Below are 27,337 nucleotides of genomic sequence, written 5' to 3' on the forward strand. Positions count from 1 at the left end.
ATATAATTTTAATGGAAGAAAGGTCTCGTTTTATTACTTTTATCTCTATTCAACATAAAAAGGGTTTAGAAGGGTGAAAGAATGACGGCGATAAAGATAATTTTATTATGAGAAATTTAAGCAATTTTACGTGATTATAAAAAAACACTGAAACTTGGATTGCGTTGTTCGCTTAAATTCGCTTATATTGAATTGTTAAGTTGGGAATGTTTAATGGAAAGAGCTGTATTGGCCTAGTGCTTCGACTCTCTGATGCCGTTCGGTCAAATTGTGTATCACATAGGTAGTGCGTATTAGGCAAATTTACTTTAGCATGTAAACTATACTGAATTCAAGGTTTTTATTAGTGGTGGTACATTGATCAGAAACCGGAATAACATTGTACGTAAGTATTACCTATATAATTAATAATGCTATACTATACAAAAAATTGCAAAGAGGTGCAATTGGGATAGTATCCATATAAAACTGTATCGCCACTGGATGACACTTTTTAAAGAATTCGTTTTCAATGAGTCGTAATAATCCAGTGGCGATATAATTTTATATGGGGGGTAAACGAGCCTACGGGACGCCCAAAAAGGACAGTCATCGCAGCCCATGGACACCCAATTTAAGTGGGTGCTATGCCGACTTTTGAGAGAGGAGTTTGAATAGTTGGAGATCGTATCTCTCAGGGAAGACCCAAACCGGGGCTTGAATTCATAGTTTGCTATGATTACGTAGTGTCGAAACGAGGCAGGCGGGATCAACCCAAAAAAATCTTTAGAACACTCGCTCAAAGCATTCACTAGGAACTAACATATCAAATCAAAGGAAAATAGATAGAGGAAATAAAAGAATAAATGTGTAAATAATTTACTTAATGTCTGTACATATACTAAAAACATATTTTATTTACATACTTATGCTTATATATATATAATAATTTACAACCAGTACATACTTAATCTTGAAAAGTCTTATAAATCTCTTTAATATAGATTCGATACCTTCCACACAATACATAAAATATTAACAATGTAACATAAATTAAACAATGTACATTTGAATATAAAATGTATAGTTCTTAACGCTGTTAATTTATTAAATTAAAATAAATAATTTGATAACCAAAAATTACATGGAAGGTATCAAGGAAGAGGAACAATTTGTTCCAAGTCAAATAAATATCTTTGGCTCAGTCTTGCCAAAAGATCAATTGCATGGAATTTGTTTGTATCGTAGACACATCCCTATATTATCTTCTGGATTCTCTTTGACTGTAGGAGGTCCAAAATGCATGGATACTGCAAAGGGAGATATTGAAGATTCGACATGGCAATCCTCAAAACGCATCCCGGGACAGAAATTGCTCCCACAGTGGTGGGGATCACACACACCCGGACTGAATACTGAACTCTAAAAAGAAGAGAAGTAATATGTTTAAACGTAGACAAAAGCCTATTTATTCTAATGGTATATTATATATAGTTAGCTCGAATCAATCTAGTCTAAAATTTTATCATGAAAAATAATAAATGTATCAAGTTAAAATAAAGAAATGTAAAATAAAACTATTCAATATAGTGCGTCTTATAAATGAATTTTAATAACATAGCTTTACTTCTAAACCCTAATAAGAAATTTAAGTCATCCGTGCCAATATCATAAAAAAACTTAAAATTATAAATATAGGTTCGATTAAAACAAAAAGCAAGAATATACCAGTAGATATATAAAATTAAACTTACCGAAACAAAATACTCGTTTTCACAAGGTATTGTAACTCGGTCCCCGCATTTCTGTCTTCCGTACCCGCTGAGGCCTTTGCCATAGTTGCCATAGCCATAATATGGGAAAACCTCATCTCCGTAGTTCTGGGTGTATGGAGACCAGTGCCAGGTTCGACTCTGCCCCCATATCCAAGAAGGCCAGATATAACTCCATATCTATACATTAATTGTTAGTCTAACTACAGGGGTTTCACAAGGGAACAGCCTAGAACCATCTTTTATATTATTCGGTTGTTATGCTATATATGTATAATGATAAATTATTTAAAAATTTACTTATAATCCATAAACCCAACTAGGTTCCACAGTTTAAGTCTAATGGGCTGAGTATATTAGTTGACCTTTAGTTCTTATAATATACAGTTAAAATTAATATCGGAAAATGGAACCAAAGCAATATAAATTTTGGGTTCTTTAGTATTGGATATTAAATAATTATATTATATTGGTTAAGTAAGTATAAATATATTATAATTATGGTTACGATTATTTGCAAAAGACATTAAAATTTCCATACATTTTTGTGTTTGTTAAATTGAAATTTGCTAATTGAAATTTTACATAAGTATATCTATTCGTAAATCAGTACCAAATTTCAAATCAAAATCAAATCTTTCGAACAGAAACTTTTTCTGAAACCATCTCTTTTCTGGTAATAATTAATAAATACAAGACTAGCACAGATGAAAAATGCAAGCTCCATTACAATAAATTATGAAAAACATACTAAGTAATAAAAAATAAATATAAATGTAAATTACCCTATTCATTAAGCCAGGAGCAGGTGTTGGAGGCTCTACAATTTGAGGTTCAACTCCAGACCCTTCTTCCTGGATTTGGTCATTAACTGGCATCATATCGTCATTTTGGACTGGATCAGCTGAAACCAATATTATTACTAAAACAAAACTCTCTCCCACGAAGAGGAACCTCGGAACAATGTGTTCCATTTTATCGAAATAATGTGTGTACATGGGCGTCTCGTACGCTGATTTTCCCCCTTTTTATTTAAAAAATTGTAAATATAATTTTGTAGTAATTGAAAATAAGTAAGTAATAATTACCAATTAAATCTTCAGGTCCATTGCCTCCCGGTCCTATCCGAAAGGACCTGCTGTCACAAGGAGAGTATCGAATCGTACAAAATCCAGTATTTCTTCGAATACACGATCTGTACTGTTGGTTTGCTAAATGACGACCGTTTGATGCAAAATTAAATGATCGTATTGTACCTAAAAATTAAATATTGATAATTTTAATTGTAATTCATAAATGTCCCATCAACAATTATTGCAGGGACTTTTTAAGTCCGTAGGTATCTATAATCCTTTAAATCACAATCTAATCTTAAGCATTGTCAATCATATAGTCTACAATAGATCTATTGTTGATATATTGTATGGAAATCGAACTATGACATCCATTATCAGGATATTGATCTTTTTCACCTCAAAAAGAAAGTCAACAAGTGCTTGAAGAATCGGGAAGACTCTGATTTTGCTTAAGTAGTAGTTTTAAATTGTAAGTATTATTTGTTGTTTTTAAATTTCAGTTTACTTTAGTTTTATTTTTTTAATGTATCACTATCTATTAATGCACTTGTTTGTTTTCTGTTTTAGTTACATAAATTGGTTATCTATGTAATCTGTTTTGGCTTTCTGTATTGTCTTAGTGTTTTGTATTATAATATGTATAACTATAAGCTGTTAGATTACTTACAATTAATTAAATAAATAATTAATAGTAACTTCCGTTTCTTTGTTGGATTTTTATATAAACTCCTAGAACAAGAATTTGTGAATTTCGTGAGAATTACACAGCCATGCAATTACTAAAGCAAAAACTTCCTGTAGTCAAACTTACCATTGCTTTCCGTGAGGTACTGCAAGCAATTATGTGGAGCTGAGTAAGCTAGGGGCATTTGAGCAATCCGCAACAACCACAGCCTTGGGAGATCTCCTCCTCTCATCCTGAAGACCAGGGGAGTAGACCTAGTAGATGGGAGCTCACCATCCTCTCGAGTTTCTATCGCACTTGAGAGGGTATAGTATACTGAGAAAGGAATAATGATTAATTTAAATTAAGAAAAACGTAGACTCGAGACACTCAAATCCAAACTTAGGGCTAAGTATAACTCTCGGAAGTCAAAAATGTATTTGAATTGACAATTCTATACGAAAATAAAAGTATTATACTAACTGCTTGTATGCTAACATTTTATTTCACTTAAAATAGTTATTATTATTATTATAATATGATGTTTAACTAATAATTATGATATGATTACTTATAAAGTTTACTTATATTACCATAAGGTTGCCTTGTGTTAATTATTATTGAAAATAAAACCTCCATTTATAAAGAGTGACGAATAAAGAGAATACTGTGACCTACAACATGTCTAGGTTATCCCAGAGCGATATATCTGATAGGGTTTATTACCCAAGTTAAGATGATGTATATGACGCTTGAGATTGGTATATGAAAACCTATGTTACATAATATAGAACTTGATATCACCTTCTCATATTAGTTTTTTTATTTCTATTGAGATACTATTAATTGAAAAAGAAAATAAATTTCTGTATAAAAAATAGTTGTTCCAAGCTACGGAATGAATTATAAAACGATTTTCATGAACAGATAAAGCAACTCAAGAGAAAGGTTTATATATAGAATCTACATAGTATAAAACAAAATCGTTTTCCGCCGTTTGTTTGATTAGGTCTTTTATCCTACGTTCCTGAATCTACGCGAACGAATACGCGTGTACAATAGCTATTGTATTATCAAATAATTCAGTAGGGCTGCAAAAAAAATTGTGCAGTCAAAGTAAAAAATGATTTGTATTAGGTAACATAATATACACAAAAAAAACAATTAATCTTAAATGAAATTATTAGCGTAGAGTAGACGGCCATTAATTCTCCATTATTATTTCAAATCTTAAGACTTACTTTTTCGCTTTACAAGAAGCATTTAAAAACCCACCATTATACCTATACCTACTACTTTTGAAAACCTTAATAATGTATTATAAATCAGATTATTGTATTAAAAAATGAACTCACCATGTTGTTTATGATTCTGCCCACATAAAGTAAAATTAGATCTTCCTTCACCAAGAATCATGGCGTCTTCATCACATGCACCTGTCCGCCTATTTGGCTGGCCCTATAATCAATTTATTACATTTATATATAATTTATTTTTTATAAAAAAGTGTAAGTAACAATTAAAAAACATAACATACTATCGTAAAGTGTATGAAATCAATTTTCAACTGCATAATGCCAGCGTGTGTCTTTTCGATCTCAATTTTGCAGTCTTCCTCGCCAGACCAAAGTTCTGGAAAACCCGGCGATGAGAAATACGTGAGATTGTTTTGAACTGTTCCTCCACACGTCACCTCAACTGAAATTGAATAGTTCTAATTAATTTCTAGCTGGGATGAAATCGGAATCTGGAATGAAAATGGATCTATAAGGGATAAACACTTGTAAGCGTAGATTAAGAACTAATTCTTAATCTACGCTTACAAAGTGTCGAGTTGACAAGTGTAAAATTAATGATTCTTACATGTTCTTAATTTTTTTTACAGAACAGGGGTCAAACTGGCAGGAGGCTCACCTGATGTTGATACCGCCGCCTATGGACACTCAATGCCAGAGGGCTCGCGAGTGCGTTTTTGGTGTATGTGCTTTTAAATGCTTACAAATAATAAAAGAGTTATTATTTATTTCGTACTCCTAGAGGTAACATATTTAACAAATAACAGATATACCAAACATATAGCCAAGGTGTGATTTTGAGCTATGGATATTTTTTATTTAAAAACAATTTAATATTTGTAAATTATTAGTTTTTTTTTAAATGTAATGAAGACAAGGGCACACAATTCATTCATGAACCTTTGATTACTAAAAACAATTTTGCTATCAAATCCCACGTTTATTCAGCGTAAAATACTAAAGATAGTGTTTATGTATATTTCTAATTTTAATAATTAATGATAAAATTATGTAATTTAATACATTTATTTTCCTTTACTGTGCCTTTGCCTGGAAGAAATCTTTTGAAAGCGATAATCCCGCCAGTTGCCATCCTTTTCATTTAATTATGTTCAATTTCTATATTGTAATGTAACGAAGTGTTAAAAAATAAAATATGAAATAATACTAATACTTTTGAAATTGTCAGCTGTGACCCAAATTGTCTTAATGATTAAAAATTTCTTACTTTAAGCTTTGTGGATATAATGTGTGTTCACTTAAATGAAAGCGCAGGAAATGAACAATTTTAGACGTTCAACGCGGAGACCATTTCGTGACGGTTACAATCTAAAGCTTTCGCTTTTGTTTGTCTTAACGTATCTTTTAAACCAAGCATTGCGATTATAATTATTTTGTATAGTTGAATAAAGTGAATATTTAAAATGTATCTTGAAACAAATAGGTTTCAAGATACACTTTAAAATAAATTTATAGTCAATTTATCGATAAAAGCAACATCATCATGCCGCAAATTTATTTTATTATCAAAGTGTTTACCGTGGAAACGTAGGCTATAGCCATATTATGATACAATTATTTAATTATTATGGTATCAGTAAATATGTCTATACACAATTTTTATATAAAGTTCCATAAAATAGTTGTTATTTAATTTTTTAATTATTAATAACAAAGCATGAGCATGCATGATAGCCTGCAAAATTAACTTGAACTTAAATTTTTTCGCACACGTTCAATTCACACACCCTTACACATACCCACTCAACCACCACTCATGCCTTAGTTTTATTTTGTTTATTATTTTAGTTTAGTAATTTATGTAGTCACATTTTTGTATATTTTCTGTCCGCCATGGAAGTCACGGCGGTATATATAGTCCTACAGGCACCAGCTTCTCACAAAGATGATCAATATCTGCAGCATGTGAACCCATGCAATAGTAAACTTTATTATAATCATGATTATAATAATAATAATGATGTTAAATAAATAACTACGATGTGTCTAACTGGCTGATCAGTACTTGTCTAATTGGCCAAGAACCGTTTGCCGTGATTGGATTATCGTTATTATTACCGACTGATTGTTGTAAATCAGTTTAATTGTGTGTTATAAATTTGGTAAAATAGCCACTATATTGTACAGTTGCAATGCGAGAACGCTATATTGCGTATTGGTGGTTAATTGAATTTCCCTTTCGCGATAATATTGGCTCGCTTGATTGCGTACGCCGCGGCCGTTAGCTCATCTCGCCGTAATCTGTCATGTTTTATTGAAATGTTATTACATTGGTTTCTGAAATCCAATTTTAATTTATAAAGCTGGTTTTAATTATTATACAGGCTTGTATGGATTCATTTACATCCAGTTGTGCAATTACTGTTTTTTGTCGTTGCTTTTTTGATAATCATTTGATATTGCATATTTATGCACGTTTCTTACAGAAAATTTGCTTTATCGTACCGCTGGGAGTGCATATAAAACAAAACATACGTTAATGCACAGCCAGGCATAGGCTAACACTGCCAAATTAATATTTTTATTATTATTTAAAAATGTTTTATAGAAAGGTTGCTAAATAATACTGTCTTGTTAGTAGTAAATATATATGTTTTAGATAGCTTGTTAAGTTTCAAGATGGTTCTTCACTCCGGGTCACCGCTTATAACTGTATACTGAGTACTGTTCTCACTGGGCGGGCGTAACCCCAGTACCAGCTCCTTCCACTTGAGAGTTTTCAGACTTGTTCGGACTAATACCTGCAGCTGACTTTTATCATGGAACATCGAGACGTAACGCAAAATTCCATCCGTATCATATCGTCGTCTGTCGTTTCTCAGCTGAGTTTTTGCTACGCACCACCACCATGTGGAACCAGCTGTCCACTGAAGTATTTTCGAACCAATTCGACTTGGGCTCGTCTAGAAAAGGTCTTATCAATTCTTAAAAGGCAAGCAACGTACTCGCGAGCCCTCTGGCATTGAGGGTGTCTGTGGCTGGCGGTATCAATAAACCTCAGGTGAGCCTCCTGCCCGTCTATAAAAAATATGGCTTATCACTTACCTCCTCTATAAGAATAACTATTTATTTGAAATTTGAGAAAACAAATATATGCCATCATCAAAATATGTATTCTAATACAACATATAGTTCTAGTATAGCATAAAATGGAGATCATGTATATGACTTGTATCGAAATTGACTTTAGTAAATGGAAGACCTTATATACGTAGTTTAAAAGATGAATATTAAACCTAGCCATGCGTAAAATTTGTTTTATACTGATAAAGATAATTGGGTATAATAATTTAATATATTTTTAAAGCTTAGATTTTAAACTACTCGTTCCTTAAGTTTTATATATTTTTTTATAGATGCAAGTCGTTTAAATATTATAGTAGATACTGAATCATAAATTCAAATCACAATTATAGTGAAATTTAATAGCGAGACGAACTAATCCTTACAGTAACCACAGAGCAATAATATTAAAGTGAGGTTGTGGGTTTCTGTGATAAGATTGGCGGTTATCCTTTGAGAAAACACTTTCTTGAATAAATTAAGGGTGATTTTGTTTGATTACTAAGTTTTACATTCATCTTCATTAAATTTACGTAATCTAATACTTAACCCCATAAAAACGTGAAGTTAGAAGAACGTTTAACCACTGTTTAAACACTGGAGCAAAAGCCCTGGCAAAAGTCGAGTTGTATATAATAGGGATCCGAATAACCTAGTTACAGCGTTTCAGGTTGTAGCCAATTTTTAAAAGGCCGGCAACGCACTCTCTAGCCCTCTGGCATTGAGAGTGTCCATGGGCGGCGGTATCACTTAACATCAGGTGAACCTCCTGCCCGTTTGCCCCCTGTTCTATAAAAAAAAGCCATCGACTTAAGATTTTTTTTTCTTGGGGTTTTAAATGCGTTAGACTTTTTTTTTCTAAGTTTTAAATGCGTTACGTTAACCCTCCCGGGGCACGGTTGCCTGTGAAGGGCTATGTGGGACTCGCCACTGTGCATACCCACTAAAACCCTACGGAGTCACCAACAATCGCCCGAGTCAGGACACAGTAACAGCTTAGCTTTGTCCGCATCTAGCCACGCGACTTAAGGTCTTGCTACAACCGTAAAGCTGTGTTTTAAATGTATTAAAGGATGTCTTTGGATCGTACGGTGCTATGTGATAACACCAATAAAAACTTTGCGATACAGCAAGATATTCAAAGCCCCTGGATCAGTCATAGAAATGAAATAAATTAAATATTATTTCAGTGCTTGTATTTATTTGCAAACTACACAAGTTTAAATTTTTTTTTTATGGAAACTTAAAATTTTGAATGTTGAAGCGCTAGGTCAGATATATGCACTAAAAATGTTGGTATTGTGGGAATGTGTGATATTGCAAAAAAAAATATTGAAACAAAATGAATTACGTTGTTCTGCCGCAAGTTTTTAATAATAATAGTATAAGTAAACCGTTATAACCATATAGATAAGATAAGGCTAAGTTTTAAGCTTTTAGTTAAATAGTTAAGAGTAATTAATTCACAAGAAGAAAGTCCAAAAGCTTTTCATCTTGTTTTCCCGCGTCGCTAACTTTAAGCCAGACTGAAAATAATCTTAAAGAGGATTACAAATTTATTTCCACAATACTTAAGCTATAAATTTAAATGAGTTTTTATCTTTAGAAATTTTCAATTGGACCATACATACATCTATTTCTCTACAAATCGATCTAAATTTCAAAATAATTGATAATAAATAATTAACGATACAACGCCGGTTCAAGCTACTCAATCAATAAAGTAAATATTATAGATTGACAATGCACAGGTACAGTTGATCGAATGGATTTCCTTTGTCAGGAAATGTTTCTTTGAGAAGAACTGTTTTCTCTTCTAGTACCTACTCGTTGGCGTACTTCCTTTAAACATTAATCACGCTGGCTTCTAATAATTTTCCTGTTTTTTTTTGTCTATTTAAATGTGATCAGTGTTGGCCTAGCGGCTTCAGCGTGCGACTCTCAAACCTGAGGTCGTAGGTTCGATCCCCGGCTGTGCACCAATGGACTTTCTTTCTATGTGCGCATTTAACATTTGTAGGAACGGTGAAGGAAAGGAAAAAAACATTGTTTCATATGGGCAAGAAACTCTAAATACTCTTTTTAAATAGTTTTTACAATATTTGTATATGTCGCAGCAAACTAGCTAAATTAGACGTTCAATTACCAGCCTAGCTAGTTAACTAGCGGCCTAAAAGATATTCAGCCGGAGCGTTTCTTATAAAATTTAGTAAACTGACTGTCTAATGCTTAGGCCGTTCGTACGATAGAGTCATCATTAGGCAGAAGGCTAGGCTAGGCTGTGAATTGAACGCCTAATTAAGTTACCTGCGACACATACATTGATTTGATATTTATTGATTGATCGACAAATACAATGGAAGGCAGTTTAGCTAACGACCGATTCGAGGAAGATAACACGATATACATCTTTTGATTCTAAGAATTGAATTTTAATTAATAACAAACAGTACGGCTTAATTTTTATTGCCCGTTGGAAAATCAACTGTCATGCAAAATTTCAAAGTCCACAGAATAGGTAACAAATCAATAGACAAACGAATCGTAAATTAACCTCAAATATCTGAAACAAAGGCTAGAAAGTGGGCGTGCGTCGTTCGTTATTCTCGTTGAATTTATTCTGCATTCAGAATGTCCCAGGCTGTAAGCGGGCACTAAACAAGCGATTGTCTTCGTCCTATTAGTTTCTATTGTTTCTCTTTCATACAAAGATCAAAAGCTACTTGCTAATTTTAATATTAGAAAACCAAATGTGCGATCTAATTTGTCTGTGGCATAAATTGACGATTGTTTCATGTTGTCATACTAGAAGTATGTTTACCAAATTTAAAACACGTTTTCAAAATACAGAAACCTTTGATCAATTTTCCCTTTCAATAGAGCATGAGACATGTTTAGTCATAAGGTTAGGCTAAATGAAGGGAAGGAACCTTCTTTGGAAGTACTGGACTCGATCTCCCCTACTACAAAAGAGAATGGCCTGTGAAGAATTCATGTTGTGTCAAGTATCTTCACAAACTAACAATGAGTGTGGAGAGGCGGACTAGACCGTCTTATCGCATGTTAGACGTCTGGAAGAGGATATAATTATTTTTGGCACCTTGGGATTATGCAGAATAGCGTAGTTCCACATAACCCTCCCGCACTGAGCAGTTGCTCTTGGTTCAATTCGATCAATGGGATTGGAAACCACTCAAAGGCAGCTTCTAAAATACCTCTATCCTTGGCTTTCTTTCTCAATTCGCGTCTATATCTTCTAATGCCCTTTTTTAACCTAACTAAATCAGCTGTCGCTAAATCTCTGGCCCCTCGCCAGTCCACAACTTGAATTGTTTATAGATTGGAAAAGTTGCGGTATCTTATCCACAGCGATAGACGATTGCGATCGAAAGTACTCGCCTAAAGCTAGACTAACTTGAAACGACTTCTAAGACCAGGAGTGAAGTTCTTTAAAAGATTCTACGAGAAGAATTTATGTGATTTATGTGACTTTAAAGCGTTTGCTTGTGAAATTCGTCTGTTTATTTTATCAATTTGTACGAGTTTAAACAAGTGATGTATACAGTTGAATATTCTTTTTCGAGAAACATTTTAGTTATAGTGACTTAAGAAATATAATAATTTCGTTGTAAAGAAATACTAGACAAAATCGATATTAGTTTAATGGTAAACAGAGACTAAATTTTTTTTAAACTAAATAAGAAATAAAATTATTAGACTATGAAACAGTTTTCAAAGTTAAATAATGACAAGCCAACGACCGCAAAAAACAACTAGAAAAAATAACAAATCCCAGAAAAAACTTGAACTTAATATCATACTCACAAACACAGCACACTCCCAGTCCATGTGCGCAGTCCCCAGAAGGGGTCCCGTCTCGCTGCCTGCAGTCATATGGGTTCAAGCAGATACCAGATCTGGCAACGTGGTGTCCACTTGCCCGACACTCTCTCTCACCTCCAACTGGGAAGAAGTTCAACACCTTTCCCAGCGTAAATACACCTAGAAGAAATTAAGTAATGTACATATATTCATATGCTGTGTACGACTGTTTTTTAATACTTTTGTACATGAGAGCATTTTATTTAAACAAGTTGTTTAAATAAAATGTTTTATATGTATTTACAAGTAATTATGTACATACATATAAAATTGACTTCAAAGTATCATGTATCAATGTATATTTATGTAATGAATTAAAGGACTCTTAAATTACATGCGTTTAGTTCTCAAATTGAGATTGTATTTTTTCGCCAAGTATTTTTTTGGAGTGAGAGAAGGTTGTTATGGGCTTCCACTATTACCCCTTGTTCCACATGACGTAGAATGAATCATCTAATGTATGTCTGTCAGATAGTCTTAGTTTTGGTTACAGCACATTAGTAAAATTCTGTTTAATACTTAGTAATATGACAGTCACATACTTGTTAAAATATTTTATCTACAAAATATGTTAATGTGATTTTTATAATATAAAATTTGAAGCTCCTAATGTTTGTTTCCATGATGCGCATATCACAGGAACCACTGGTTCGAATTGAAAAGTAATTATAAGAAAGGTTTTTTAATACATTTGTACACAGTCAATTGATCTAAGCAGAATAACTCATAACTTTTTCTTCATAAGGATTATATTGTTTAGTACCAACTCAACATTATCTGCCACGTTCACTGAGTACCAAATTACAGTACATTATTCAAAATTACACTTTTTCAAAATATTATTTTGAAATTACTCGGTAAAGTTGCTTTTGATTAAAAGCTACTATTAGTTTTCGAAGGCGTCGAAGTTTTTTACCTTTTTCTTCTCTCACTTTCACCTGAGAATCATTAATCTTATAAAAAACGTAGATACATTTCTTTTATTCAACCTTTTTGTGTCATTTTGTATCAAAGAACACTTTGATACTTTCAGTCTTTAGAATCAATTTGTATTGGTGCAATGACTTTTACAAGTCTTATATATTATAATATAGGTATGAGCTGCGGAATTTTTAAGATTTATTCATTTAAGATTATAGAAGTTATATTTTCTGTCTATTGTTTTTTGAAAACTATATATACTGCTGTACTAATATTATAAATAGGGAAGATTTTGTAGTGACATCATATTCACTCACATCTTAATATTGTACTGGTGTGTAGTAGTCATATCCGTTTGCTTTGTTTGTAATATTTTTTATGTTCATTAGTCTAGTTCATTCGTCCCAAACATTGTACTTAGCGCTCGTAAAAAATTAAATATATTTCTTAATTGAATTTTTTATAACAGGACAGTTTTAATCCGTCCTACAAAGTTCTTACAATTTCATTGTTTTTCTGGCTGGCTTAAGCTAAAAAAAATTATGTCACCATTAGAATACTACAATATCCATGATGAACATAGGCAATTGAATATTTTAAAAAAAGAACCTTATGAAAAAATCAAATACATTATTTTATAACGACCCAAGGGGTAAAAAATATTAATAAAACTGCGTTTGTTGCAGACTATGGACAAAAGTGAGTATACTACTGTTTTAAATAAAAAAATGAGTTATCATAATATGTCTGCCTCTTACATATTAAATAAAATCCAGTCGAATGCTAGTTAGAAATAAAGCTTTCATTATATTCGAGAACCTGATTTCTATCTCTATAAAAAGCCTCTCTGCCAAATTTAATTTTAGAGTAGTCATATTATTGCGCGATTGGTGATCTTCTAAAAATAACTTGTTAACCTCGACTAACATTGGTAAACTTTTTATAAACAAAAACATAATGCTATTACTAAACGTGAGTAAGCATTAGTTTTTGCAAATCATTAATCTAAACATTGCTTATGATAGCGATCCTTAACATAATTTCAAAGTAAAAGGTGAAAATAATCAGAAATGTTCGTAGTTCCGTTCTCATATTATCGTATGAAATTTGTCAATGGATACTATCCGGAAACTACAGTATTGAAATAACTATATCTAAACTACAAGTTGTTTCAAAAGAAAGGTTTATCAAAGGTTCATATTTAGTTGATCGATTTAAAAAAAGTTAGTCGTGTATCAAGTATTTATTAATTATTAAAGTACACATTTTGGGAATTTATTTCTTATTCTTATATCTCTTATTTCTATTATTGTAAATGTAACATCACAACATAATGAACACATAAAAAGTTATTTCGAATATTTAATGTAATTTTCGACTTAGATTCCAAAGGAAAATCAAAGTTCTTGTCAAAATTGGGCACAAGACTTCGATCAATTTTTTCGATTAGTTTATACGTAGTTTTGGATATCGCTGTTTCACACTTGAAAAGTTTATATTTCTTATGTCAATAGTAAAAGCAAAAACTTCCGCATGTCCATACTACTTAATGATAAATTTGCATGCAGATAATTATAGTTTCATTTCTTCCACTAATGTTGCGTCTAAAGAGTCCATCATTAATATCTCTATCAATAATTATTAATTTTAAGAGAAAGAACGTCTGTGGCCCCCTTAGCATGCTTATTATTTAGACCTCCTTAGTATTTAGAGTTCGATGTTATAAGATCCATTAGGTTATTAGATAAAACACTTATTAGATATATTTTCATATATTATTTTTGATATATAAATTTAAGAATAAATAAATAAGCCTGACACACAATTACGTCTAAGAATATATTATTCAGAATGATTTACAGTATTTAGTTATAACGTAAATACTATATATTATAACTGGTAACATGAAAGTTGACTGGTTTTTCTTGGGTAAATTCTGAGTCACAGAGTTATTTGTCCTAGATTAATAAAAAATAACCTGCATAAAACATTTATTAATTTTCCAATTTTAATATGTACGTACAAGATTTTACTGTAATCGCAATTGTCATATTTTCTTTATTATGAACAAATATATTTATTTTCAGCTGCACCTATAAGATAATATTAAACTTAGCTGAACGTTATGTCATTATACGCCCATGGTTTTGAACGCAAACTGTGTCCAAGTAATTGCAACAACTAACGAACTACTTCCAATAATAATTGTTTTATTATCATACAAAGTAGAAATCAAACTTTTTATATGCGTTTTCATTATATTTTACACTTACCATTAAATGGCGTAAGTACCTATTATATAGGCCGAATATTATATATTATTTATTACTTTTTTTCGAAGAAAAAAACTGCAATAAAAAATAAAAAAATTAAAGAAGAAGAAACTATCAAGGCTAATGGTAAGCCGAAATGTTTTAAAACTTTATATTTAAACAAAGACATGGTCATGGACAGTTGTCAGACGCTTTAGTTAACTTGAAACAAGTGTAACTTTGCGCTTTACCGTAGTTCACTTTCACTAGAAGTTTTTATCTCAATTGTTGTTTTTTATTTCAAAACCGTAGTTTTGTTTATTATAACTTCTTTATTGAGTATCTAACTGAACTGAATAGAAAAAAAGTGTGTGTTTATGTACACGCGTCAGAAGTTATACTTCTTTGGCGTATGGAAAAAAAACAACTAAAATCCATTAGTGATTAACGATAATTATCAAAATTATTCAAAAAGATTTTATTAAAATAAAAAAAATTATTCGTTAATACTATCACCATTGTATATGAAATTGATTTAAAAACACCAAAATAATATTCATTTATTCACACTGTTTAATTGTACTGTTACGAAACACGTGTTCTAAATATAAAAATACTAGAATATACAACTTGAACATAGTTATCGATATCCATGCTACCAAGACCTAACTTTACGATGTCGAATTTAGGTGTTGGTGTGCGCGCGCATCGTAAAAAATCACTCATCATTTTTGTCCATCGCGCCAAAAGAAGTATAACTTCAATTAAAATATTTGTGTTTTTACTTTATATTAACCAGGTTCTAGATAACATTCGGTAAGAGAGTTTATGCTACCCTCATATTATTATAGATCAATATAATCATCTTAATACTCGGTATGAAAAAAGTCTATTTAATATCATACTTAATACTACTAATTTTTTGAAGCAATCGTAATATATGTAAATAAGAAATCATTGTTATTAAAGCTGCATTAACTGTTAATAAGAATAGTTTTCATAATAAACCTAATGTATATATACGTAGGATTTTAAAGACATATATAATGAAGACGTATGCATGACTATAATTTCGCATTTTAGCTACCCTACTTAATTAAGTATACTTGATTTATTAAACCGTAATAGTGTAAGTGGTACATTAATTTATATAATAATATAGTTGTCCAATTCCAATGCATAAAAATGGATGGATCCAATATAAGCGTGCCGGAAAATACACATAATTCATACCAGTGGCACTCAATGTAGCGTGACAAATCATTGAAAATACGAAATTAGTCACCAATACTTTCACTGACGAAGTAAATTCACCTCCTATTATGTTTTGCTATTTACAATTTCATTATGATTGTTGTCATTTTTCGTTATAACAATCCTCACAACGAAATTTGGATATTTTAAATTAAAATCTACTCACACAAAAAATAAACAAATGATAATACTTTAAATAATTTTAATATTCAAACGCCCATTGTTTGTTACTTTAGTTCAGTCATAGTATGTTGTCATGTTTATGTATATTTTCTGGCCGCGATGGAAGGCTGGTGACCTGTTACCACAGGAATTCTAATTCACCATGAAACCTGTCAAAGATGGTACCTGCAATATTGTGAAGCGGCAAATAAACGTATTACTATTTTAAAATATATTACGGAATGTATGTACTCATTATAAAGACACTACTAAAAACTTTACAAATTTCCAATTCTAACACACACACATATAAAATTTAATTTCTATAAATCATGAGATGAGAGATTAGAAAGAAAATCTACATAACTGAGACCATTAAAAGGATTTGCGATTTCAATTCAGTTAAAACAACTGTCGATGTTAATATAAATGGTTCTTTTAGTTCTAGTACTGAAATAATAAAACGAATAAAGTTTTTCTATCCTAAGAAATACAACTTAATTTTCACTCTACTTTATACTGCACACGTGTTATTTATAATTCTTATTTTTTTTATTTAATGCAGTTTAGATAGAAGAGGAGCAGAACGTCCAATAAATTTACCACTTGTTTACCAATGACCCTTGTGTATATAAAAATGAGTCCGAGTGAAAATCAAAAATAATTTATTGATATAACACAATGTACACTTATGAACGTCAAAAAAGAAATATACATTAAATGCTTATGTTTTAAATTTACTGCCAAAGTTCAAACCTATAGCCCCAGGGAAGAGAACACGCTGAAACCACTAGTTCAACACAGCTACACTCTCATACAAATACTAGCGACCACATTAAAAACTAAGTGAACTGAAGAAATTTCAAATAAACAAAATCAATGTCTCGGTTACCCAATAAAAATACTACGGTGAAGATCTTTTTCCTATAAGTATATAACTAATAACTAAAAACTAACCAATTAATTATAGTCCATATAATCCATAGCGCTAACTGACACAACCCACATACACACAATCACACAACACAGATGAATAATGTATTACTTAGTTAACTGTATTTAATAAGTTTTATTGTTTTCTTTCTTTTCGTAACTGTTAGAAATTTTGTATTTCATCTTTGGCTATATTTTTAGTATAATTATTTTCTTGTTTTTTTTTGTATGTTTTACAAAATATATAAATTTCAAAAGTTTTTTTTGCATTTTAGTACAAAGTAAATTTATATTAATTTATAATCAATACAATACGTGATTAATTTTCTTCTAACGAAACAAAACAAAATCAAGAAGTAAGGTTAGTTGAACTATATTTTGCTGAAACAGTATGTATTCCGCTTCCAAGCCGGGTTAGACAAAGGTTTTTTGTGTTAATTGACAGTACCGTGTACATAAGTGTACCACGGGGTGAACCACTGCAGTTATGTGGCTCGTACCATACAGGACTAGCTAATATCAACCGGTTCTGGGAAGCAATACATCTCTACGGCGAGACGTTAAAACATTTGTGCAGATTGTCTTTGATTTTGCTTTAATTGGGTTTGAAATCTATATGTATATAAATAAGGTAAGCTTTATATCATGTTGTATAATTAAAGTATATATAAAACAGCAATGTTATAATGCCTAAAGAAATGGTTAAATTAGGACGTTCTTTAATCTTTATATTTTTATATTTGTATTATAACTAAAGTAACAAAATGAGTCACAAAAGAAACGTATTATTAAACAATAAAAATGCCCGAAGAGTAGGTAAACATTAATAAATATAAAAAAAAATATTTTTAGGACTGTACTGGCATTGAAAAAGAACAGAACTTAAATATACTTTTATTTCTATCAACGTCACTGATTTTTATTTTTGTTTTCTTCCTATGACTTGTATAAAAACCATCATTCGCACCCTTTTGGGTGGGTTATATTTAATAAAAATTAGTTTAAAAGAAGATATAAAACCTATTTGAATATTTCTCGGGGCTCACCAAAGAAAATAAATCTGATAAAACTTCGTTGCGTTAACATGTAGTGAGCCTCCAACCGCAATATTAAACGGCTTGATGCGGCACTTTGATATACTTTCTAACAGATCTCGTTAAACGTATCCATTTGAACTTTCGACTGTAACTAGTTTTCCATACGAATTTTCCTCACAGTCCTTGAGAGGAAACTCATGAAGAATCAGATTCTGAATTGTATATTATAAACGTTTAAAAATACCATATTATCTTCTACCTTTTATCAATTAACAAACCATCGAATGATATAACAATCATTAAGGGTTTAAAGTATCCAACTTCATTATAATCAATGTAAACACGATAAAATCACATTTATAATATTCGTTTTGGGGTCGCATCGTCATACATAAATATACTCATGACAATTAAAGATGAAAAATAGCCTTCAATTTATTAATTTTATTAGTTAACAGCCTACTACGGGTTTTTACTTTATAATATTTTTTTCGTATCGAAAGGTTTTAGTTAAAAAATTACCAACTTAAGATACTTTGTTTGGACGTGGAATACATAAACTAGGTATGGCTAATATAATGTATATATGTGTGTTAGTCTACAGTACATAAATATAAGTAGAAAGGTTTTAATTTAATTATGTTTGTTTTTTCTATAAAGTATATTTAATTATTCACCGATTTACTGTTTATTAGTTATCATATTAAATAAATATACAGAATTTACAATTTTTTATACAAAGATAATACAAATAATTAAAAAAATAATGATAGATAAATAGAAAATTTTACAAAATGTTAGTCTCTGGGGAAGTGTTCCTTTAATAGATAGCATTTTCTCGCCGTTTTGCGATACTTGTTCATTGAACAAGGTCATCATTGTCAAGGTCATTGAATCAGCTCTGGAGTCACAGGTTCTATTTTCCGCTCGCTTAAATCTTTAATTAGCGCCTGTGCCCTTGAACCCCATGGCCCAAGAGTCTTTACTCCAGAGGGAACGAAGTTGGAGGAAAGACAACATATTTAGAGTATTTAAATCGTTTATTACATTTTATTGTTAAAAGGGATTATTTTTTTAAATTCTGGAGTAATAAGAAGTAAATAAATTACAATTTCTAAACATTTAAAAATGACAAAAATCTATTTAAACTAAATTAAATTATAATAAATCTCGTCTATCACAAGTTTAATTCCGGTCGCGCGCTAAATTTTTTAAATTCAAACCCGTCGGCTTTCTCTACAAAAGCGACAAGGACCTGTTCTCGATCCAATTAACATAATCAAGTATTATTCAATATTTACAAGAAACGATACTCGTGTTGCTTTAGTACGACTTTGTGAATATATTAAAACAGCGAATACATTTTTTCTATGAATTCATAAGATCTGCCTGTATAATCTTGCTAAACAAATTGTCTTGGAACATTTCAATAAAATTACCATACAAAAATCTAACAAATAGACAATAAATATTTTATAAAATATTTTTAACAATAGTTCCTAACAAGTCATTTTAATATTTAGAAAAACTGCAAACGACCTTTGTGTGCATTCAAATATATATAATAACTATATTTTTCCAATCCATCGTGGCGAGCAGAGTTGGCCTAGTGGCTTCAACTCTTATCCCTGAGATCGTAGGTTCGATCGCAAGCTGTCCATCAATGGACTTTCTTTCTATTTGCGCAATTAACATTCGCTCGAACGGAGAAGGAAAACATTGTAAGATTTTAGATCCCAAAAAGTCGACGTCGTGTGTCACAAGAGCCTGATCACCTACTTGCCTATTATTGAAAAATGATCATAAAACAAATTTAGAAATATCAGGCACAGATTAAATGGTTGTCACTGATTTTATTATTATTCATCGTGAATCTATCCGAACATCAGAATATAACATTTTCTTTCTTAAAACAATTTAAAGTATTCGCGCCGTAGCCTCAAAACCCAGTTTAACCTTAAGGAAACCTTATATACCCTTGTGATAAAAAAGAAAAAGTATCATCTCAACAATGTTTTTACCATCTTCAATAAATTTTTAACTTTCTACATGTAACGGTGACAGCTAACTTATGCTTATTTGAATGTAATTATTTATGACACTTGAATGCGTTTGCATTTACATTTTTACACAGCAAAAAGATAATATTACTGTGCATTTTATGTTATTTGTTATCTGTTTAGTATACATTTTTTATTATGTACAGTCTTCTAATGGTCGTGTCATTGAAGAGATTTATAATAAAAACCTAGTAACTTTACAACGGTTTAGGCCTGGGTCTCACATTTCTGTTAGATTTTACTATTTTGGGTATATGGAATTCCCGTTTCTTAGTAAAAATAAAGTACATTTACTTTCTTCTAAGGCAAGCTATATATATAAATTAAAGTGTAATTAATATTTAAGACTTTAATTATAAGAATACAATTTAATTTAATATATATTTAATTATAGTATAAAATTATACGTTTTTATAAGTGTACGTAATAGCTGCTCCCGCGAATTTCGTTTCTCCTTAATGTCATTTCACTTAGACTACCTTTTTTTACATGTGCTACCATTGCGATGCTAGCACAGAGATTGTTCGGTTTTCTAGAATAGAAACTTTTTAGGGTTCTCTGTAAATTATCGGAGCCTTTTCGGAAGAGTTTACTTACCTAAGTGTTCCTTAACTAATTTAAGTTAGTGCATTGCTTTCTTTGATATATATAGATAGTAGGATTAAAATAATTTTAATATTACCAAACCATTTAATTATTAAGTACTTAATTTAATGTTTAATTTTCAATAGACATTAAACATATAATTAAGAACAAACACTATCTGTTTAATGTCGTAAAAATAATAGATAAGTAAGTCAGTAAATATTTCTCAATAAATGAAATTAAAAAAAAACCATTATAAATTATTTACTAATCAGTTTAAGACTGTGAGTACACTAATGATTAACTAATACTATCATTGTGGGTATGTTTTTTTATTTTTTTTATTTTACACAATCATACTATACTACTTGTTACTATACTACGTGTTAGTGAACAATCTTCTGTGCATCTCACACCCCGTGCACTTTTATATCTAACATGGTTGTTTGGTTTTCTTACGTTGTAAACTGTACCATGAGTATTAATTACGTAAAAGATCGATAGGTGCCCATCCAGGTATTAAACGCTTGACTTAAGTTTCGACTAACTCAGGTAAAACTTACAAAGCAAAATAGTTACTAATTAAATTAATTCCTAAAAATATCTAATACCGTTCATTTTCGCTTAAACGATTTATTAATCACTCGAAGCCTAGTTATTTAAAATTCATAATTTTATAATTTAACATATTTCCGTGACTACAATCTTTATGTAAATGAAGTGATAACTTACTCATGGATTAAATTTACGGTATGCAAGTCACATAAAATTGTGTTAAAAATAATTTATTCTCTAGCCTATTCGTGAGCACCGTTCTTTTGGTAATTGAAACGATATAAATTCTTCTCAATAATTTGTTAAGAGGCCAGTTTTGGCACTCCACCTAAGAGAATTAATCTACACGGGTGTCGTCTTTGTCAAAGAAAAAGTATTAACTTCATACATACATTTTTATTATTATATAAATTGAGACAGTAAAAAAATTTGGTTCTAAAATCAGTTTCGTGACACAATTCGTAGATTTTTTACTGTACAAGGGAAAAAAAAAGTGTTCTTCATGTTCAAGAGATACACTTAGACACATAGACAGCTAGGCCAACACTGCTAATACATATATAAATATATTAGCTTAATTTATGTATCCTATAACAATATAGCTGATATTATTAAGAACTTACCTTTGTAAAACGAACGTAGTTGTAATTTTATATGAAAAAACAATTTACCTTAATGTGTACGTTGTTTTTCAATTATATCGTCACACTCGAGAGGAAACAGTCGCGTGCTATAAAGAATGCAATAACTAAACGAAAGCGATATTAATTTGTTTAATGCCTTTTGATTTTAAACAAAGTGTCTGAATGAAGTAGCCAGGATTTTACTTTTTGTACTAGAAGACAGTTGTTATTGGCGATAAAAAGCCATAGGCCTGGCCAGACTGGTGACCTGCTTCCAGAAGGCTTCTCTAGTTTCTCTCTCTTCTCTATTTGTGCCAGTCACTCACAAAGGCAGTCAATACTTCTTTTTAGTTCTTTTGAAATATTTTCATCTATTATCTATAAAGTTAGATCACGAAATCCTTTAATATGGAATGATCTACATAACTGTCCAAGTTGGAAGGTAAAGTTCTCCTATCGATTACCAGCATTCAAGGTTTATAGCAAATTGGCCCGAGATTAGGTTGCGATAAACTTGCAAGTGATTCCGGTGAAATCGTGATGTTTGAACAGAAAGGGTTTAATAGTATTTGATGAAGGAATATTGGCAATCTAGCGCCGTTTAGAAAGCACTTAGAAATAACTGTACGTTGTAATATTCAAATGTGGCCTGATAGACAATTTTCACTTATGTCTTTTCACTGTGTGTCATGTCTTATAATTGGGTAATTCGTGTTAGTCTTATGCAAACGGATATTTAATTAATTACTTCAGACTCCGTTGAAAATATTAGTTGTAGATTATTCGCAGCATATTTAATTAATTTGTTTAATCCTGGAAATAGAAGATAACCGTAAGTTCAAGTGTATATTTAACAGGAAGAAAACATAAATTATATTTTGGCCTGCATTATATGCTGCCTGCATTAAAGTTACACAAAGACCAAACTTAAATTTGTATATTTATTATTATTAAAAAAGAGTTATAGTAAATTTCATTTTGGTAATAAAATTCTTGAAATTCTAACCAAAGACAGAGATACTTTCTGTATTTTCGAACTTATAAAAAAAGCAGTATATAATTGTTTGAGAGGAATCTAAATCCTTTAGTTCATATTGCAAACAAATAAAGAATTTTTGTTTCTTTTTGCTTTGGTTGTGGCTAGCTGAACCATTGTTTTCGTTAGATCATTATTTGAAACTATTAGTAAGACAAAACCTACTATATAACAGAAAACAGTAAACAGCCGCAAATGCCAACAAGAGTTTACTTACTTAAGAGTTAACAACGTATTAGACTAGCAAATAACGAAAGTTAATCGAAAAGTCGATTCCTCAACTTAACATAAACACGAAATCAAACATTAGCCTTTTCGAAGTCAGTCAAAAGCTATAAAGTAAACCTGAACTTCCAACGATTACATGAAGTCGTAATTATCCCGACTTAATTAGAAACATTAAGTTTGCCACTTGCAAGTAAGGTTCATTAATAGCTACATATAGGTACGATTTGTAACTAGAATAACATAAGTTACTAATTACGAGATCAGAGATTTTGAAACTTATTTAATACGTTAGGCACGTATTAAATAAGACATTTTATTGTTAACGAGGTACAATAAAGGAAAAAGAGTAAGACTACTTAGAAAATGGATAGACCAAATAAGGGCAAAAGGCAGGTGACAGAGAGTGACACAGTGCAGACAGGAATATTGGGATTTAGAGTAGGGCCTTAAACAGGGCACACACATCTAATAAGAATGAAATAGAAACATAAATGTGTTGTAAAAGTATAAGGCACAAACGATAGCTATATTAATATACAATCTGATTCACGAAATAAAACATATTTATTTCAAACATACCCTAAATTATGAAATACAGCATTTTATAGCAATATATTTAAAATTTAAACCCCATTTGTAAACTCCCACGCATCCAAACCGGATGGTAAAAACAACTCATGTCCTTATAAGATAAAAACAATTACATGGCCTCTTAACACCAATATCTATAAGGAGAGAAGGTATTAGATATTGAACTTAGGTCCAGTCTTGATAACTGGATTTTACGTTTATGTTAATATTAAAGTTTTAGATCAAAGGAGGTTTAGGTTTTATTTGAAAACACGACGTCAGGAAGGTAAAAATTAAACCTTAAAAAAGATCTGAATTAAAGAAATCTGTTAAACAGTTTTAACTACATCAGTAAAAATTGTTATATAATATTTGATTTATATCTGTGGCATATATATGTAGTATCTATACTAATGTTATAAATGTGAGGTGTTCCTCAGAGATCATATACACATACCATTTTTTACATCCACAGATATTCACGTTTTTCGTGAGTGTCAATAGATATAAATATCCGGAAAAATAAAAGACTTTTGGGGCACAGTTCCCCTACGAAGCCAGCACTCGCTAGTGTTAAGTAAATAAAATAAATACAATACATTACTTATATGTTAAAACTAATAAACGCCAAAATTCTGTCTTCAGACAAAGGACAAGTACTATTACAGTCTAGACTTTAAACTAGACCACTTAACTTAGTTCAATGTCGTAAAACCAAACCAAAGAAACTGTGTTATTTTTATACACATATTTGTAGAGTTGCCCAATAATATTCGAAACAGAAAATGCAACCGTTTGACATACAAAGGTTCTATAATACAAAACTATAAGACATCACAATAGTTGACGTTTCGTTTTGGCTCTTTCAATAACCATTACATATCAAACTCGTAGCATCTAGCGACTAAAAATTAAACCGTAAAATATTTCCATAACAATAAATTGTAAACATTTTGCAGACGTGCACTTGAGCCATAAATTACGGACATGTCCAATTTCGTGGTTTCGGGATTCAATTTCGACCGGTCGACGCACCTTCCTTTTTTCATTAGCGATTCACCCGAGTTTCTATAAAAATTAAAGATTTAACTTATTTAAAAATTTAAGAATATATCACGTTTCATTTCTCACATAGTAACTTTAACAATAATTTATTTAAATTATCTTGTACGCGAATTTTTTAATTCTGAAGATTGAATTCTTGATGATTAAAGAGGATTTACTTAAATGTGTGATACTCACGTAAAAAAGACGATATCTTATTGGTTTACGACAGTATCTTAGTCGCAAAGACGTTTATTAATGTATATTAATAGTTGAAAAAATAAATAAATTAGTTGTGCTACAGCCTATTTGGGTCTGGGCCTCAGATTTCTGTATCTGTTTCATCATCATTTGTCAATCAAATAGGCAAGGAGGTGCCCTCCAAAGCTTGACACACGCCGTCGTATTTTTAGGTCTAGGGCAAGACGGTTTCCTTCATCGTTCGAGCCAATATGGCCACAACCGGGGCTCAAACCTACAATCTCAGGGATGTTAGTCGCACGCTGAAGCCGCATTTATTGTTAAACCAACAAAATGTTGAGCGAAAAGTCAATTCAGTTTGCACTTGTTGGTCTAAAGTAATGTGCCTACATATTTAATACTAAGAAGTTCGATTCTAAGTATATATACTGTTCGTTGGTCAATATAGTTTTTGTATATATTAGGACAAATGCAATGTTTAATTCTATTTTAATTATTGGTTTTAAATCAATTCATAGTAAGTTACGTTTTATCTAATTTTGTTGTAACGAAACGAAACATACAAATAATTATAATAATATTTAAGAGATACTTTAACATTCGAAGGTCTATCCCGATCGCAAATAAAGAAATGATTTAGCGACATATTATACTTCATATTGCCACTATATAATTAACTTAATTAAATTTATATAAATTATTTTGAATTAAATGAATGTATCTCAACACACCGACCATTGTGCTTATACACAAATGACGTACAGAACGATAGCCCAGAGTTTTATTAACAACAAAATAATGTTTCTTATTGGTATATCAATCATAGAAACACACTCAGGGATTATGGGACTCCAAATTATGTATATATCAATTTTTTTTACTATTCATAACCCACATTTAATAAAAATAGTAAATATAGAAGTTGTCTCATTAACTCGGCACCTGTTATACAAGCTGTACATGTACGAGCGATATAGCTTTTATGATTAAAAATTTACAATTTAAATCAACCATATTTTCCTTGTATTTTTGTATACATAATATAATATACCAGCATTTCTTTATTATTTTGATTAATGTGACTACATGTATTTACTATAATAATAACATGTAGTTATTATTATAATAAATTATAAGTAATAATATATTATGCACTATGTAATTTAGACAAGTTTAGGTTTATTGAGAGTATTAAATTGATCGAAATTCCTTTTTAACTTCTGAACAATCTAAATACTTATGTTATCAATACGACGTGATTGATTTAATAAAGTATAAACAGATGTAACTAAACCTACCAAGATTCTTGTTTATAAGAAGCCTTAACCTACTAGGTAACTGGTCTTCCAGACGATGCCTGACCACTTTCTTTAACAGGACTTTGAGATTTTAGCCGGTCGTAGTTTAAATTTTCTTAGTATGTGTGCGAAAGCGTGAATAAAAAGATAAAGTTGTTATAGAAACAAATATTATTAAAATTTGTAAGAGTAATTACTTTAGGAAATTTGATATTTAATTTTTTAAATATTTAACCTTGTGTAACGTAGTATACGCATGTTTTTTTTTAATTCAACAATTCTGTTAAGTTAGAAGAATGTCAAGATGTAAACACTCCTTGATATTTATCATATATAGGCTAGGTATATAGTTTTTTGAACACAGTATTGAAATTATGGTTTTATTTTTTAGTTATGTAAAAACATATAAAGACTTACCGTGCCCGAAAAACCCGCGTTTTTCGTTGACATTTGTCGTATTCCGAGTTTTCAAATTGTTTGTCTTTATATCACTCCAATGATTAACTTTTCTCTTAAATTTCGTGTGACCATTTCGTTTAGCACAATCACAAAAACATAAAATTATTATCACAAATAAAATCACTGAACATTTTAATCGAAACGATTTCGTATACATTTTTGTCGATTCATAATTGGATTAAGCGAATATTTCTTTGGCGTTAAAAATAATTTCCTTATTTTATAAAGACTCATTTGTTATAAACTTTGGTATGTATAAAATAATGACAGTTTTTCCCGCGTAATTCGTGGAACATGCTTCGGGCAACGGCGCATGCGCGGTGTCTTTCACTACACTGACAAGACAGGTTTGCGCGGACAACCGCAA

At 30.8% G+C, this 27,337-nt stretch overlaps 1 protein-coding gene across 2 annotated transcripts; it reads right to left on the reverse strand.

Moving 5' to 3' along the window:
• Positions 1 to 915: 915 nt before the first annotated feature.
• LOC110993936 lies at positions 916 to 27,337 on the reverse strand. Of its 2 annotated transcripts, none has more exons than XM_022260365.2 (9): positions 26,929 to 27,337; positions 11,696 to 11,872; positions 5,029 to 5,189; positions 4,847 to 4,949; positions 3,639 to 3,827; positions 2,840 to 3,007; positions 2,537 to 2,655; positions 1,734 to 1,892; positions 916 to 1,401 (listed from the first exon to the last, which is right to left on the reverse strand). In XM_022260365.2, exons 1-9 carry the CDS (start codon positions 27,125 to 27,127, stop codon positions 1,198 to 1,200), a joined length of 1,479 nt encoding a protein of 492 aa, XP_022116057.2. In that variant the 5' UTR covers positions 27,128 to 27,337; the 3' UTR covers positions 916 to 1,197. The 2 variants fall into 2 exon arrangements, with proteins under 2 accessions (XP_022116057.2, XP_022116056.2); XM_022260364.2 differs by having other exon boundaries at positions 1,734 to 1,931.

Source organism: Pieris rapae, chromosome 21 (assembly GCF_905147795.1).
Source record: "Pieris rapae chromosome 21, ilPieRapa1.1, whole genome shotgun sequence".
Taxonomy (NCBI): domain Eukaryota; kingdom Metazoa; phylum Arthropoda; class Insecta; order Lepidoptera; family Pieridae; genus Pieris; species Pieris rapae.

What these genes read in the sequence shown, in the direction of transcription:
- LOC110993936 (XM_022260364.2), bottom strand. Translation starts at nt 27,127, where the DNA reads ATGTATACGAAATCGTTTCGATTAAAATGTTCAGTGATTTTATTTGTG. An exon ending in GTACCTCACGGAAAGCAATG is followed by an intron (nt 3,008 to 3,638) that starts GTAAGTTTGACT and finishes TTTAATTTTTAG; the next exon opens with GTACAATACGATCATTTAAT. An exon ending in AAAACGAGTATTTTGTTTCG is followed by an intron (nt 1,402 to 1,733) that starts GTAAGTTTAATT and finishes TCTTCTTTTTAG; the next exon opens with AGTTCAGTATTCAGTCCGGG.